Source organism: Martes martes, assembly GCF_963455335.1.
Source record: "Martes martes genome assembly, chromosome: 5".
Taxonomy (NCBI): Eukaryota; Metazoa; Chordata; class Mammalia; order Carnivora; family Mustelidae; genus Martes; species Martes martes.
In genome coordinates, this window is record NC_137892.1 from 47,994,300 (window position 1) to 48,011,836 (window position 17,537).

A 17,537-nucleotide genomic window follows, 5' to 3' on the forward strand; every position below is an offset into this window, starting at 1 on the left:
TACATAATAGCCACATATACATGACAGAAATCAGAACCATTTATATTTGGGTTTTATTTTATCTTTGGTTCTTATTTGGAGTTTGGTAACTGTCCAGAACAAATGAAATTTCTACAGTCATCTGTGGAGACCTCAACATTTTGACATGAATCTACATAATGAATATTCTAGTATAATGGAAAGTGTACTTGACAAAGAGCCAGGGAACTAATGGAGAAGTTCAAAGTGCTCCTGCTTAATGCAGGGTTTACTTTGGTTTAAACCTCTCATCCATGCTTACCGAATTTGTCCTTGAGTGGAGTTACTTCTTAGAGGGTTGAAAAGGTAGCTCCAAAGTGAGTTAATACTTACATGATAAAACTCCACAGTATTTCCCAAGGACCATGCAGTCCTAATAGTGTAGGGTAGGTGCTGTGTGCTAAGACAGGCCTCAAAATGCCTACAGGACCCAATAAATGCCATACCTACCAACCAAGCAAATTCCAAATGTATTTTTTTAAGATTTATTTATTTGTGAGACAGAGAGCATATGAACGCAAGCAGGGAAAGAGGCACACGGAGAGGGAGAGGAGAGAAGTAGTCTCCCTGGTGAGTGGAGGCTGAGGGCTCGATCTCATGACCCTGAGATCATAACCCGAGCAGAAATCAAGAGTCCAACACTTAATCAACTAGGCCACCTAGGCGGCCCAACAAGCTATTTGTAGGAGTAGTTGCTATGGATACTTCTGAGTGGAATCATTTAGAAATATACAAAATCTTGCCAAAACACACATAGAGGAAGAAAAAATCATTCTTTTCAAATAGTAGATAGAAATGAAGGAGAACTTGCATGGCCCAATGGTTCAGGTTGCAAGTCTCATAGAACTATACGAAGATTAGGAATAAAACTGGCATCACAGGTTTGTGTAAGTAAGTATAGTTTTGATATGTTCAACAAAAAACAACAGTATCATCAAATGGAAAATTCTAAACTATCCTGTTAGACAATCAAAAACGCTTCATTTGGAGAGAAAAATAAAATTATAATTTTATTCTGACAAAACCTTACTTCTACTCTCAGTTTGTTTCTCAAAGTTAAGACCAATCACGCTTTTAAAACTAAAGTTCTAATTGAGGATCTAGAAAACAGCTACACAGCCAGCCTGACAAATGACTTTAATTTATGTAATAGGGATTACCACTCACCACTCCTCCAAAATATTTTCCTATATAGAAGTCATCAAGGCTGTGTAGTTCAAGATAGGTAGCTCCCAGTTCTTTAGCAAGTTGGATTCCTTCAGTGGTACTGACACAGCTCCCTCTGTCTGAGGTACATAGCGGGCATGTACAAGGTAATTCTTCTGAGGAAAGAAATAGGAGTAACAAAGAGCTTTGAAATTTAACAGGAAAAGAAATATACACAGGCAACCTGAACATTCAACAACAAATTAACAATTCATACAAGAACCATAGTTCAGGAGCATGTAGTATGTCCACTAGCCACCAGACTCTGAATAAAAAGCATCAGTGCTAATAGAAAGGTCCTTCAAGTAAACAAGCTTTGAGTGCAAGAATAAACAGTATTTTAGAAAACATAAGAACTTAAAAAATAAGTTAATATATATTACCAAGATTTTTATAGTAATTAAACCAACCAGCTAGTAATGGAGAACATGTTTCCCTTTATACACCCCTGACATCCTGAGTATCAATACAAATTAACAACCTAATTGCCCATAGAAACCATGGAAAACAGTGGGTTAGCTTTTTTTCTTTTCTTTTTTCTTTTTTCTTTTCCTTCCTTCCTTCTACCCTTTCTTCCTTCCTCTTTTTTAATAAACTTGAAATACATTCACTGAGTTGACTAGATCTGAATCCTCAAGGCTGCAAAATTTTATAGATTTCATACATTCTTATTAATCCAGACATTTCAATTATTAGACTCTAAAGTATTCGACTGCAGAAACCAACTGAATCACTTATCTTTCTCTTCAAGACTAAAAATCATAAGCTAAAGGAATAAAAAGTATTTATTCAAAATGTGAACTGTCCTAAGCGTCATGGTTGTACTGTGTACAGATGCATGGCTGGGCAGGTGAGAGACCAACATACCTATTAGGACACTCCTCAATAAAGTTAAAAATTTTATGTTCAACTCTAGATTCAGCAGAAAGCTTTGTTTTGTTTCATGACACATCAGATATATCATTGTTTAAATGGCAGCCAAATTAAACAGGGATAAATCCATTTTTAGAATTCATGTTGTTATAGTTTCCCTGGGAAGCAGACGCTGAAGTGGAGATAGGAGTGCAGGAGGTTTACGGAGGGAATGACCGTGGGAACAAATGTTTTCAGGGGTGAGGGAAGTGGACTGCGCAGAGGAAAAATTCAAACTGCAATATAGCTATAACAAAGATTTTAGCAGATCTTACTGGGGGGTCTGGAGCTTAGATGGCCTTTTAGAATGGTTCCCCATTTGGGGAAAGGCAGCTGTGTCTTTGTGCCCCTTCATCGATCAAGATAATCAGTGGTTAGCAGATGAGGGCTGCTATGAAGGGGGCAGAACCTTGAGCAAGCAGCTTCTATGAGCTAAAGGTAATACCTGGCAAGGGACTCTGCTGTGCGCCATGAGCACCCAATAGTCTGGTAACTGAGAGAGTAAGTACAGTGGCCCTCAAAGGGCATTTGTGGGGCACCTTTGTGGCTCTGTCGGTTAAGCATCTGACTTGATTTCGGCTCAGATCATGATCTCAAGGTCGTGAGATCAAGCCCTATGGTGGGCTCTGCACTAAGCATGTGTTCTGTTTAAGATTCTTCACCCTTCCCTCGCCCTCTGCTTTCCCCTCTCCTCTCTCTAAAATAAACAAATAAAATCTAAAAAAAAAAAAATTTTTTTTAAAGACATTTGGGCAACTTCCACAGCCTACATAACAAATTCCTTACCAATGAACTGCATGTAGGTGGGCCATATATACGTACACAAAGGATATTCAGTGCATGCGTGTGCTACGTATGTAACTATGTAGATAATTTCAGCCTCATTGAAAGCATTTTAGAGCTCAGAAACCAGGAATTTACAACCTCCTTCTGCAGAAGAGGAAAGGGGCTCAGGGAAGATAATTGACTTGTCCAAGTCTCCTTGTGTGTCAGAGATGGAAAAACAATGATAAAACTGTTACTTGCTCTATTTGATAACTAAAGTAATATCAAAAGATAAGATAACAATTCAGTTTAAGTAAAGACCCAGTGATTAAAAAGTTAAGCATGGGTTCTCAAAATTAAGCCATGAATTTTGAGTTTTTGCTTTTACTTTTTCCAAGATCATCTCGGTTTGGAGCACATAAGGTTTTTGTACAGAATTTAGCCTATCTTGAAAAATAACACATTGGTATTTCACATTCTTTACAAAAATTCATAAACAGTGCCTTTGATTTTCTGAAGACAGAGGCCTTCTTATGCCTACAAAGCTCTCCTTATGTTGATGGAATGGGGTGAGAAGGCAGTCCATCTTATTAAACTGTATTTCTAAACAAAAATAAAGCAAAGTGTTTCAAGTGAAAAATTAAATGAACATAATGTAAAACAATTTTTAAGAAATAATCTTGATTTGAAGGAAAATCCAACTAATTTCAGGTTCAACCCTGCTAAGCATGGTTTTCCACTGTGTGTAACCATGGCCCTTTACGGACATACACGCCTAGAAAATTCCTCTTCACATCTAGTCTTCACATCTCCTCTGTGACACAGAAGACATTGCTTTTTGTTCACATGTACCCAAAAGGAAAAAAAAAAAAAGTCTCATCATTATGTGGTGGGTATAGCAGGAAAAGCAACAAAACACTTTCAGAAAAAAATAAACCTGTATTATGCATTTCACCAGCAACGATAAAAGGACTCAAAATAATTTTAAATTGCAGTGCCTTCTTCAGGATATCACTTCTGTGAGCCCACCTCAGGGTCACAGCAACTCTGGGCATCAGTGTTACACTTCTAGTTAACACTGTAGTCTCTTTTCCTTCTCTTATGCGATAACTTTTAAGGTGTTACCACAAACGTCTATTTTTTTTCTAAAGCAAATACGTTGTAACTCTGGAATTCAAATGGATGGTATCTCTTTCAAAGCAGTGGTTTTTGGAATCTGTAGGGTGATTCTTACAATGTTGCCAACTGCTTGAAAGTTTTAGAAATCCTTTTAAGAATTCTAGCCTAGCAATGTACTCAACTCTATCAGAACTTCAAAAAGAAAAGAAGAAAGGATGCCCATTTTGGGGAGCTTAAGGCTATGAACACCCCTAGGTGTGTTCAGAGAAAAAAATTCTCTTTTAAAGACGGGTTCAATATTTAGTAAAAGCCAAAAATTTGTTCAAAGCCGAATGTGATGAAGAAGACATACAAGTCAAGCTTGTCAAAACATATGTAACAAAGGAAAATGATGAGACTGATTGTGTTTGCTGAACTAATTCTAAAAAGAGCTCAAGAGAGGAATTATCAGGAGAACACACAGCACAGCTTCATGTATTAGAAGGGACTGGGGGAGGGAAGCAATAAAAATCCTCGGGTTGAATAACAGATTTAGCTTGGTAATTACTTTGCAATCACATCTGTATGTGAAATGAATTTCATCTAACTAACTGAACAAATGTTTCTTGAGTACCTACCATGTATCAAACAAGAAATATACACAGATAAAAGCTCATAGTCAACTAAGCCAACACAGACATGACTGTAAATTATAATATAATAAATACAATAAATACTAAAATAAGGTATGTAAAATCATCATGGGAACAGAAGGGAAGAAATTAACTCTGCCCGGGGATTATGGAAGACTTCACAGAAAAGGTAGTGATTTACTGGATAGGTATGAATTTGCCATGCTGATATGACAGGAGTTGTGCAGGGCAGGGCACTCCCATCAGAGGGCATAGCACATGCAGAGGTCTGAATGTAAGAAAAAACAACAACACATTAGCTTCCAGTTTCAAAATGGCAAGCAAAGCCCACATTGCAACTCTTCTCCCTGTCAAATCAAAGAAATGACTGAACAAAGAGGGGAGGGAGATGGGAGGGAGAAGGGAGGAGAGAGAAATGGAAGGAAGGAAGAAAGGGAGGGGAGGGGGAAAGAGGAAGGGAGATGTGTATATACAGTAAGACTCAAAAATTAAGAGGAAAGAAACTCATCACCCAGAAAGGAGGAGTGCCTAAAGGCTGAAGGCAGATAGCACAGGACCAAAGAGGGAAGCTGAAGCTCAGAGGACAGGTGGGAAGTCACACACCGGGCAACATCAAGGATACTCACTGCTCAATCATGGGGGAGCAATAAGGAGGCCCATGGACAACTGAGTGGAGATCAGTTGCAGACCCCAGTGGAAGCAGCGAGGCTTACAGATCTCATACGAGCTCTCACTCCCACCCCAACCTCAGAGAGCAGCAGGGCAGAGGAGGAGAAAGGCGTTAATCCAACAGAGAATCTAAACCGCAAACTAGGCAATTTAAGAATTACCCAACATTTAAGAAGCCTCCATATTATGAAATAAAATCTCATCAAATGACAAGACTTAGATTGTCCTCCTTAAGGCAAGACTTATTAGACCTACTAAAATAGAATCTTAAAATAAATATAATTAATTGAGAGAGGTTTTCTTCTTAAAGTATTTACATGCTTAAAACAGGTAGAAGAAATTACGAAAAACAACCAGCTAGAGATCTTGGATATGAAAAGCTGTGGGAATTTTTTAAAGCGTAATGAAGCAAAAGAGTAGGACAGACCCTGTGGAAGTGATTTGTGAGTTGGGAAAAGAAGACCACAAAACTCTCCCCTAACACAACACAGAGAAAGAAAGCTTAGGAAATATAAAAGAAAGATAGGAGAAACAGAGGAGAGATCCAGAAGTTTCAACATCAGTCTAATGAGAGTCTAAAAAGGACAGAATAGAAAAAATGGAGGAAAGGTGATATCTGAAGAAATCAGGAAGTTGAGACTTCCCCAGATCTAAAGACAGACATTAAGTTCAAGGAGTTCAGTGTGTCGGGTACATAAGACACAAAAGACTGTGCCTACAAGGTGGCAAAAGTAGTCAGGAGATAGATCATGAATGATCATGACTTTTACGTAAAACATTACAAGAGAAAATTACTGAAGAGAGATACAATACTGGATTGGAAAAAGTATCAATGGGAACTCGTGATTAAAATACATATATTTGGAACGCCTGGGTGGCTCAGTTGGTTGGGCGGCTGCCTTCGGCTCGGGTCATGATCCCAGCATCCTGGGATTGAGTCCCACATCGGGCTCCTTGCTCGGCGGGGAGCCTGCTTCTCCCTCAGCCTCTGCCTGTCACTCTGTCAGCCTGTGCTCGCTCGCTCTCTGTCTCTCTCTCTGACAAATAAATAAATAAAATCTTTAAAAATAAATAAATAAATAAAAAATAAAAAAAACAAAATACATATATTTAACATATCTATATATCTATGTATCTATCTCCAATGAATGGGCCTTGAAGCAATGACAAAGTTAGGAGCACCCCTAAAGCCCCGATCTTAGTTTCTTAATGTCATTGCTCACTAAATGGAATCAGGGCTCCCTGAAGAAATGACTGATTGATTCCAGGTGAGCCTGGGACAGCTTATGCCATAAAATAAGGAAACACTCAAAAACTACTTGGAACTAGATTGAAAAGACTCCCTCCATGCAAATTTGGAGTAATATGAGCAAGAGAAAGGATAAGAATAAGAACAGATTATAAAATATTGAATTTAAAAAACAAATCCATGAATTATAATGATTCTAAAAGAAACGTGGGAGCAGAGAGAAGGACAAGCTCTATTTACAGAAGAATACCAACTATAAGTGTAGGTGGAACGACAGAAAATCACTATTTTGCAACCACTACAACTAAAGGAATTAGGCAGAATAATGGGCTCAGATTCTTTAAAAATGTCAGTGTCATGAAAGACAAAAAAAAAAAAAAAAAAAAAAAGGCTGGGGAACTGTTCTGGATTAAAAGAGACCAGAGAGATATTAGAGACATTACATTTAAATGCAGTATGTAGTCCTTAATTTCATCCTGGATTAAAAAAAAAATAGCTTTGGAACAACTGGGGAAATGTGAATGTGGGTTATGTTTAAAATAATAGGATCATAGATAATAGTATGTCACATATCTTGAATGATGGCTGGATTATGGTTGATAGGAAAATGGCTCTGTCTTAAACAATACATGCTTAAGTAATTAGCACTGAAGAAATACCATAATTTTATAATTCACTCCCAAGTGAAAAAAGAGAGAGAGAGTGTGTGTGTGTGTGTGTGTGTGTGTTTAATCTCTGGGCTTCACTGTTCTGTTCTGGTCACTTTTCTTGGGTTTGAAATTTTGCAAATAGAAGGGAAAAAGAAGAAAGTTTCTAAAGAATTGAAAGCATTAACTATCATGATCTGACCTATATTCTAGGATGATTATTCTGAGTGGATTTATTTCAGAAAGAAGCAAGGATGGAACAGGAGACCATAGTTCAATTCACCACAAAGCTGATGAAGCCTAAGTGTCAGGGCCCTTGTGTGTGAGTCTTTTCCAAAGCCTTGGGAGAAACATAGTCATATGCTTTTGTAAGATTTGCAAAGTAAGATCCTCTAACTATACTTGGTTAAGACCACTGCCTCTTCACACTCCAACTCACTTTTATGTCAGGCAGTCCGGGAGTAATGACAGGCATTTCTGGGATCCTGCTAATGGGGATTTAAGTTTAGGTTTAGTGAGATATTATTTGTGGTTTGCAGTCACTTCCTTGTACAGTTAAATGTTTGAGAACTGTCCTGGTACATGAATAGCCTTGAGGAATGTTTCTGCCACCCACATTGTAGACTTGTTTGGTGTTGTGAAACAAAGATGCCAGGCTGAAAGAGGAACACAACACAAACGACAGTGCCCATTACCAGAAACATACGAAGTGTGAAGAAATACATTGGAAGAAACACTATAATTTTCTTCTCTATATAGAAAATAGCAAAAGTGGTTATCATATGAAGAAGTAATCAAAGACTAAGCAGCCAACAAATATAAGAAAAATTAAAGAAATGTCAAGCTGTTAAATAATAGAAATATTTTTTAAATGTTTATGGTATTTGACAGCTTTTTTTTTTTTTTTAAGATTCTATTTATTTATTTGACAGAGATCACAAGTAGGCAGAGAGATAGGCAGAGAGAGAGGAGGAAGCAGGCTCCCTGATGAGCAGAGAGCCCGATGTCGGGCTTGATCCCAGGATGCTGGGATCATGACCTGAGCCAAAGGGCAGAGGCTTTAACCCACTGAGCCACCCAGGTGCCTGGTATTTGACAGCTTTTTATTTATCTTCTTTTTCTGTTTAAATTCAATTAGCCAACACATAGTACATCAGCAGTTTCAGATACAGTATTCAATAATTCATCAGTTGTGTATTATACCCAGTGCTCATCACAACACATGCCCTCCTTAATGCCCATCACCCAATTACCCCATCCCCTTACCCTCCTCCCCTCCAGCAACACTTTTTGTTTCCTATGGTTAAGTCTCTCATGGTTTTTCTCCCTGATGACTTCCCATTTAGTTTTCCCTCCCTTCCCCTATAATCCTCTGTGCTGTTTCTTATATTCTACATATGAGTGAAATCATATAATTGCCTTTCTCTGATTGACTTATTTCACTCAGCATAACAGCCTCCAGTTCCACCTATACCAATGTAAATGGTAAGTATTCATCCTTTCTGATGGCTGAGTAATATTCCATTGTATATACATACCACATCTTCTTTATCCATTCATCTGTTGATGGACTTCTTGGCTCTTTCCTCAGTTTGGCTATTATGGACATTGCTGCCATGAACACTGGGGTGCAGGTGCTCCTCTGAATCAGTACATTTATATCTTTAGGGTAAATACCTAGTAGTGCAATTGCTGGGTCACAGGGTAGCTCTATTTTTAACTTCCTGAGGAACCTCCATACCCTTTTCCAGAGTAGCCGCACCAGCTTGCATTCCCACCAACACTGTAAGAAGGTTTCCCCTTTTCTGCATCCTTACCAACATTTGTTGTTTCCTGTCTTGCTAATTTTAGCCATTCTGACTGGTGTAACGTAGCATTTCATTGTGGTTTTATTTGATAGCTTTTTAGATTTGCAAATTGTCATGCTTATTTGTGTGTGTGTGTGTGTGTGTGTGTGTGTGTATCTGTAATGTTGGTTTTTTTCCCTTACAAAGGACCTCTAGAACTCTGTAAGTTTCAGATCCTACGAGATCAGAAACTGCCTCTTTAAGCCAAAAAGGTTACTATGACAGATAATTAAATGACTAGGATCTGAAATCCAATGAAGACAAAGGGAAAGCAATGAATTTGAGGTTTATTTGAAATGTGAAACCAAAAGAGCTTCTAGTCCACTAGATATGGGAATGGGAGGAAAGTTGGGTTGGATGATTCTACTAGGGGTGAATGGATAGATTTGACATCATTCACCAAGACATGGAATTCAGCAGAAAGGGGAAGATTTTGTGGTGACACAGGTTGGAAGAGAAACTAAAGCTGGAGAAAGAGACTGGGTATTCATCAGTGTCTATACAGGAAAAGGGAAAACAGGAGATTAACAGATTCAAGGTCAGAGTAAACAGCAAGAAGAGGTGAAGCCAAAGGATGGAACCCTGGTAACAACTAGGGATGTAGTGCTTCAATATGTGTATGGGGTGGGGGGTGTTGACCAGTAACAAGACAGAGAATTGGAACAACCATGAAAGAAAGAGTAGCTTTTTTAAATGGAGGGAGAGATGTGTTCAAATAACCTCAAAGGGCGAATTGTTATTAAAATATAAGTTAAAGTGTAAATTAAATGGAAAGGGAAATCAAATTTGGCAAGAAGCATTTAACTGGTAACCTTGAGTGAGAGCAAATACAATGTAATTGTGAAAGTCAAAGTCAGACTAGAGTGGACTGAAGAATAAATGGGGAGTCAGGAAGTGGACTCAGGAAGTGTGGATGACTCTTTCAAGAATCGAGGCCAGTAATAAAAAGAAACAGGGAAGTAGAGGGGATGTGGGGTCAAGGAAGGGTCAAGCCCACTTTATTTGTGTCTTCTAATGCTAAACATACACCTACCCTATGACTATGACCCAAAATCCTATTTCTATGAAACAACCATGAAAATGAGAATGAATAAATGTAGTACAGCACATTGACACAACTGAAAAATACACAGCAAAATAACAAATTGTAGACAAGCACAACAGGGATGAATGTCAGTATTATGTTAATTGAAATTAGACACAAGATACTACATACAGTATAATTCCAAGTATGTAAATTTCTAGAATAGATAAAACTAATTTATATGGTGAGAAGTCAGAACAGTGGTCATCTCCATAGAAGGGGGGCTAGTGACTGGGAAGAGGCATGAGAGAGCCTTCCAAAGTGAGGCAAATGTTCTCTATCCTGACCTGTAAGATGGCTGCAGGGATGTATATATATTTAAAAATGCACTAAGCTGCACTCATGGTACCTCGTGAACTCTATGTCCTTTCCTTTGCTGTACCTTAACGAAAAGGAAAAAAAAAAAAAAAGAATAAAATTTCCAAGCCAGCTTCACTGAGGAAACACCACTAAAGAGAACTATAAAATACCACCAAATCAAAGTGACTTCTGTGTCAGCCTGAGGATATCCGACAACAATATGCATAGCAGCAATGGCTGGAATGGACTGAACCAACCAAATCCATCAGCCATGGAGGAAATGAGTCCCTCTCTCAGGCAGGAGTGTCAGTGTCTCCACCTCACTTGTTCCTAGCTATGTAAAAATCCTGCTCCCAAGCCCAATCCTTTTGCAGACAATCTATCCTTCCCACTGGACAGGCCTTTAGAATGTCAAAAAGAGTCCTCCAGAGCTCAGTACCAGCCCAATACCTCTCCTAGATCAAAAGAACACAATCACTGACTTCCTTCACTTCTGTAAAAGAGCAATTTAGAAGACAAATTTGTACCCATCAGAATCCCAGCAGTCGTCTGTGACACTTTCCTTTGATGTCTCACTATCATACCCAGTGATGAAGAGATAACAGCTGGCATTTGAACACAGTCATCTTTTTCCCAAAAAAACCCATATCAATCATTAATAAACTTAACACTATTTAAAATTAACATGGTACCTGCACTCTTATCATAAGAAAAAAGTTAGATACTTACCATTTTGTCTGGTACCAACAGCGGCAATGATGACTGGAACTGAATTTAACGCCCTTTTTATCACTGGGATATAATTATCCTTTACTTCGTGGAATGAGAACTTGTCATTTACGTTGTATTTGATCACAATGATGTCGGCACTCCCGATTAGGTTTCTAGAGGTATACCAATCACTGTCAAAAATGTCCTAAACCAAAACGCAAAGAGCACTCGTTAGTCTACTTGTCTTCAAATCAGTCATGAAATAAAATGGGACACACACCATTTTTGCTATAGTTTAACTTTTGGAATTCATAAGAAGAATTGATTTTTAAATAAGTAATTACCTAAAATAAAAATGTCTGAAGCCTACCAACTCTTCTATTTTTGTGTATTCATTTAGCCTAGACCACAGTGTAGTTGTTGTACTATAAAGGAGATCTAGAGAATTACTGAGAGTACAAACAAGCACTTTGTTTTCAAATTATGTCATACTTTTATCACCTAATAATTTTGAAAAAATTTTTTAACATTTTTATTTATTTCTTTGAGATAGAGCAAGAGCAAGGAGGACAGGCAGAAGGAGAGGGAGAAGCAGGCTCTCCCCTGAGCATGAATCCCAATGCGGGGCTTGATACCAGGACCCTGAGATCATGACCTGAGCTGAAGGCAGAGGCTTAACCAACTGAGCCACCCAGGCACTCCTAATTTTGAAAATGTTAACACCACAGCCTTAGATGCCAAAGCATCAGTATGAGTAAGGAAGCTTCAAAGGATTTTCTGTGACCCAATTAGACACTGCAGGATTGTTCAGAGTTTTAAATTGCAATACACTGTGAATTCTGTGGAGTTCCACATATTATATACATATTTTCAAAATGTATGTATATTTTTCAACTTTATCCACCCTTTGGACAGTAGTGTATACATATAGTGTATATGTATGTGAAGGGATGTATGTTTCATAAAAAGACACTGTATATTATAAAGTGTGAACATTGTAATGAACCAATTTTTCAATTCACGTATTTAGCTTATATAAATTAAAAATTCAGGATAAGTCTTTCAATTTTAAAATTTTTACTTCTGGACTATAATTAATAACATTTATATTTAGAATCAGGGCCAAAAGTAATTTATTATGAAGCCTACTCTTTAAAAGCTTTGGTATTTTAAAAGCATTTTTTCAAAGTTTCTATGTGAATAGTAGCATAAGAAAAATATGCATCTTAATACCATTGCTAAATATGCATTAGTGGGTTTCTTCTCATATTCTAGTTAACTGCTAATCATTATTTGTCGTTTCATGCAGCCTTTGGTATGTATTTTCAGGATATATTACAGCTAGATTAAGAAAACAGTTAGATGTGGCTAAAAGGTCTAAAAACTGCTGGGCTATGAAAGTTCACACTTTGAAATATGAGTCCAAAACAGGGTAATAATGCTGGAATAAGTCAATCAAGAGCCATGTGATGGAGCTTCTACTGTATGATGGAAAGTTCTAGAAAAGTGTTACACAGCAATCCCCTTTTGCAAAGAGAGCTGCTTCTCACCAGTACCTCCACAGTGTCCAGCAAAGCCTCTCCCAATTGCCTATACCCACCCCAATCCACCCACTTCCTACAAGTACACTCAGAGTAACAAGAACAGCAAGATTTTTAGATATAACTACCCTACTGAAAACAGGAGCATTTAAAAAGGAAAACAAAAAGGACCAAAAAAAGAAAAATAGGCAAACTACAGGAATATAAACTCCAAAGGCAGTCTTGAACTTGAACTCAGCCAGGGGAGAAGTGAAGTGGGACACAGATCAAGAAAATGTGAAAGCTTCCCAGCAGAGCTCTACCCTAATTTCCAAATCCCAAACCACAAATCCATTCAGTTCCAATTGTATCTGTTGTAATATCCAAGCTCAAAGTATACAAGCATAACAAGGGTACACAAGTATAACAAAGAAAAAGAACAAAGTCAGATGAGTGGAATAAAAAACAAAAACTAAACAGAGGTGGGACCAACATTAAACAGCCACTTAACTGTGAGAGAACAAATCAAAAGTAACTACTCTTTGCATTCCGAACAGTTTAAAATTCCAGAGTAACTACGGAGGTGTACTGGGAGGAAAGGAGACATTTAGAGGAAAATGTCATGAGAAAATGAGTGTTGGCAACATTATCACTGTTGTATTGAGGATATTAAAACCAAAAATAATTTTGTTTTTAAAACAAATCAGAGTTTCAAACCCTGCACAAGAAAACTGTGCATGCATTACCTCACTGCTTTTTGTGCAATATTTTTGGTAAACAGGAAAAGATCTAGAAATAAAATAATGTAACTGCACAAAAAAAAGGAGGGTGGGCTTGAGAGAGACATAATAATAATGAACTACATAAAATGAATTTGAAACACATTTATGTTAAAAGTGTCAAGTATATACAGCAAGGATCCATAGTGAGGCTACAGATCTACAGAAGAAACTAGAAAAGAGAAGCAAAACTATCTCATTCTGATTCCAAGGAGGAACGAACACCACATTTCTAATCAAGCTATGTCAAAGAGAAAATGCTCTCCTGGTTTCTAGAAATACGAAGGAAATCAAATTCTCCCACCCCTTGTAAATCAGTTCCAGGATTTCCTCTGGGAGGTTATGCAATGCAACACTTGGAGCCACATTGGGAGAATGGAACTCATATTCTTAAAAATAATCTAAAATTTTACAGCAAAACAATAATTTTATTCCACTTGCTGGCGCTGCAAATACAGCACCTACTAAGTACCAGCACTGCTACCTCAATGTATTGTATTTGTGTAAATCTTGAATAATGTGTAGGAACACTTTTTACTTTTGCTTAGTATAAGGGATACATGGTTATACTGACGTTGTAATAAACTTTGTATTACTAGAGTAGCTACCACCTGGACTACCAACTAGAGCATGTCAGTTTCTATCTTAAGAACTTCACATGTATCATCTCATCTACTCTTCAGCACAGCTCTAGGAGCCAGGGAGTCTTTAGGAGGCAGGGAGTCTTATCTTATACATAGGGAAAAATAGGGCTAAGAGAAGATAGTGACTCACCAGGAAAAACCACTAAGCAGCAATGTGGGGATCTGAAATCAGGTCCTTTTGCTATCAAAAGCTGTGCTCTATCTGCCTTGCTATACTGAATATTCTGTTCCAGTACACGTCAAGTATTAGCTGATAAACATAATCAACTTGAGTATCTCTGAAGGACTTTTACTTACCACCAAGAGAAGAAAAGCACCTTATAAAGAGAAGGTCTACAAATGTATTCCCTTATGTTTGAATATCATTATAACCCAGAAATGTGTACCAAAACTCAATGCTTTAAACAGGACCAGACTCTAAACAAACAAAAGGTGATTAGTACAATAAAGCACAATAATCAGTATATGGCAAAAATCTAGACTACAGAGGCTTATTTTAATCCTTTGGAAGATTTCATTTACTACAGTACCTGGCATCGCAAGTATTGTTTTTTGCTAAATTAACATGAACAGTAAAGAGTTAACAGCTTGAAGAAAAAACAGGAAAAGTAATCCTAACATCCTAATTCAGCTTATTTTATTTTCCTTAAATTTATTTACTCTATTCACTCCACATTTGTTCAACTGTGTGTAAAACCGGTAAGTTTTTAAATTGTACAATCTTTCACAATGATATGACCAAAGTAAAAGAAGTGTTTCACTTGTTTGCATGGACTCCAGCCAGTAAGTTCCTTACCGATGCTTCTTATGATTGGCATCGTCACTGTGATAAACGGGAGTTTAAACCTGGTTATTGAAAAAAAGACCTGTTTTATTTATTTTAGCTCATTAACATAAATATCCATTAACTGAAGATTTCTTTGAGGTAGTGATCTTTTCATCCCATAATTTGCATAAGTAATTTTTCTAGGCACATTCCATACATTCCTTTAGAAAGGTGTATTAGTTCCCTATAGCACACAATTCAGGTTTTTACAATTGATGTTTAAACATAAAATCTCACATGATAATTTGTATTCTTTTTCAGACACTAAGTTTTCATCTGTTACAAAATATAATCTTCAGCTTTAGTTATACTATTTTAACTCCAATACCAGCATAGAATCAGAAATTTTCAAATAAAATTAAATGAAAACATTTAAATAACTACTGTTCTTGTGTATTACATTATAATTATTATATTATAATGTACTGAAAATATATATGTGTCAGAGAGTAGATTTTTCTCCTTTTATCAAGCACTCAAGAATCAGACTAGAATTTTATCGACTTCATTACAATTTCTTTTAATTGTTACAAATTTTAAAGCTTTTTAAAAATTCCAAGCAGTATTATTATTTCTGATTTATGAGTCACTGAAAACAAATGGCTACTATATTAAGAGTATCCACATTATTAAAATTAAAAACAAGAATTAAAATTTTCAAAAGTGGATAGTGTTATAAATGAGTGGTTTAAAATTAATTCTCAGTCCCTCTCTCTTCCTCTCCTTTCCAGGGGTCCTATTCCTGAACCGTCCCAGTGAAATTTATTTTTGCTTGTGTTGAGCTTTCAGAGGACTTTATTTTTAGAACACTAATATTACACTCTCACCCACAGAGTAGGCATGAAAAAACATTGCTCTCTGCTGGTGAAACTTAGTGACCCCGTCCCTTGGGGTTGTCACATTCAACTGCCAGCTACCAAGGGACAACCTACAGTCCTGAAGCCCATGAGTAAGTGCTCCATGTTGCCACTGGGGCTTTTTGCCTTCTAAGATTGTTCTCTGACCGGGCTGCCCCTGCCTAATGAAACAAAGGAAAATAAAGATTTCCCCCCAAATGTTTAAAAACTCTACGCAGGTGACCCAGACGGTCCACATCATGAAAGGGGGGAAAGGGAGAGGAAGGGGGAAAAAAAAATGAAAGAAAATCTTCGTCAGCCTCGGCACCAAGCAGCTGCCACCCCTTACCCAGACGGGACAGTCGTGGACCACCAGCTTGACATTGCCAAAAGCGCTGGCCTGATACTCGGTGAACACCGGACGTGCGACCGTGCTGGTCGCGTTCAGCAACAAGCTGCTTTCGTCCCCCGAGACCAGCGGGCTTCTCCCCAGGTAAGTGCGGATGAGCCCCGACGGCCGATTGTCCTGGTGAAACGCGTCCCCCTCGTTCCCCAGCGCCACGATGTGAATGGACCTACACGACAGAGAGGGGCGAGGGGGAGAGAGGCGCGTGGTCAGCGCGAGGATCACTTTAATCCGAACAGGAAGGGCGGGGGGCAGCGCGCGGCGAGGATGAGCAAGAGCCCCTCGCGCTGGGGCGCACGACACGCGTTGGGGTAGAGACAATGGCAGGACCGCGACGCGTACGTACATGATCTCAAATCCAAGGGCAGGGCGGCGACTTGGAGAAAAGCTGCTCCTCGCGGCCTCTCGGGGCCAGGCGGCGGCGTATTTACCCGCAATCAGCTCATCCCCGGCCGCGTCCCCCTCGCGCGCCTCCACCGCGGCGCGGCCGACGCAGAGCGGGCCCGCGCGAGCGAGCGAGCGACAAGGGGGCCGGGGACGTGCGAGTCGGGCCGTGTGCGCGCTGCCAACCAGTCAGGAAGTGCCCGGGAACATCCCGAGCGGCCCGCCGCTCCCCGCCTCCCCGGCCGCCGCCGCCGCCGCTGCTAAGAGTGGCCAGGCGCCCTGGCGCTGCAGCCCCCTCTCCGCCGCGCTCTCTGGGCAGGGCAGCTGTCGCCTCCTGCTGCTGCTGCTCCTCCTTCTGGCCGACAGTGGCTTAGGAAAAAAGCCGGGGCCTCCGCCCCCTCGGCGGGCCTGGCGGGCGGGCGTAGCACGTGCTGGCCTTGAGGGTCGGGCGGACGCGGGGGGCGCGCTCCCGCCGGGGCCCCCAAGCCCGGGCAAGGAGGCCGGATACAAAGGGCCAGCCCGCACAGGGCCCCGCGGAATATAAATTAATAAATACAACATCCAAGCCTGAGAGCTCCTGATCGCCAATCCGCCTGCAGCAAGTTTGTTCAACTCGAAAGGCTGTAACCAGAGCCAGGGAAAGGGGGGTGGGGCGGTGAGGCCCCCGCTCCCTAAAGACTGGGGAAAAAAGAGGTTAGGGAAGCTAGGCATTCAAGCCCGTTGGCCGCTCCGGCAGCCCAATTTTTTTTTTCCCCTCTTGGCTTTGACGGAAAGTGTTTTACCATGTCTGCCGCTTTGTCATTTGTCAACATGCACTACAGCTGTTTTCTAAAATCATACTTGTGAGAAAAAAATAAAGGCAACATTCATGCTGGTGCAGAAAGGGATCTTTGTTCACACACCAATTAATTTGCTAATATCGCTTTTGAGGGATTATTTACTATTTCAAGCTATATTTGGCATATTTTACCAAAAACTGCAAG

At 39.4% G+C, this 17,537-nt stretch overlaps 1 protein-coding gene across 1 annotated transcript in view; it reads right to left on the bottom strand.

The window, feature by feature from the left end:
* Positions 1–17,164, bottom strand: part of RHOBTB3 (Rho related BTB domain containing 3) — a 51,770-nt gene extending 34,606 nt beyond the window's left edge. Inside the window, exons 1-4 of the mRNA XM_080804922.1 lie at positions 16,517–17,164; positions 16,114–16,339; positions 11,178–11,364; positions 1,186–1,340 (exon numbers count right to left, since the gene is read on the bottom strand). Of these exons, the coding sequence (XP_080661048.1) occupies positions 1,186–1,340; positions 11,178–11,364; positions 16,114–16,339; positions 16,517–16,518 (570 nt within the window). The 5' untranslated portion in view covers positions 16,519–17,164. The remainder of the gene's footprint in view (positions 1–1,185; positions 1,341–11,177; positions 11,365–16,113; positions 16,340–16,516) is intronic.
* Positions 17,165–17,537: the final 373 nt, after the last annotated feature.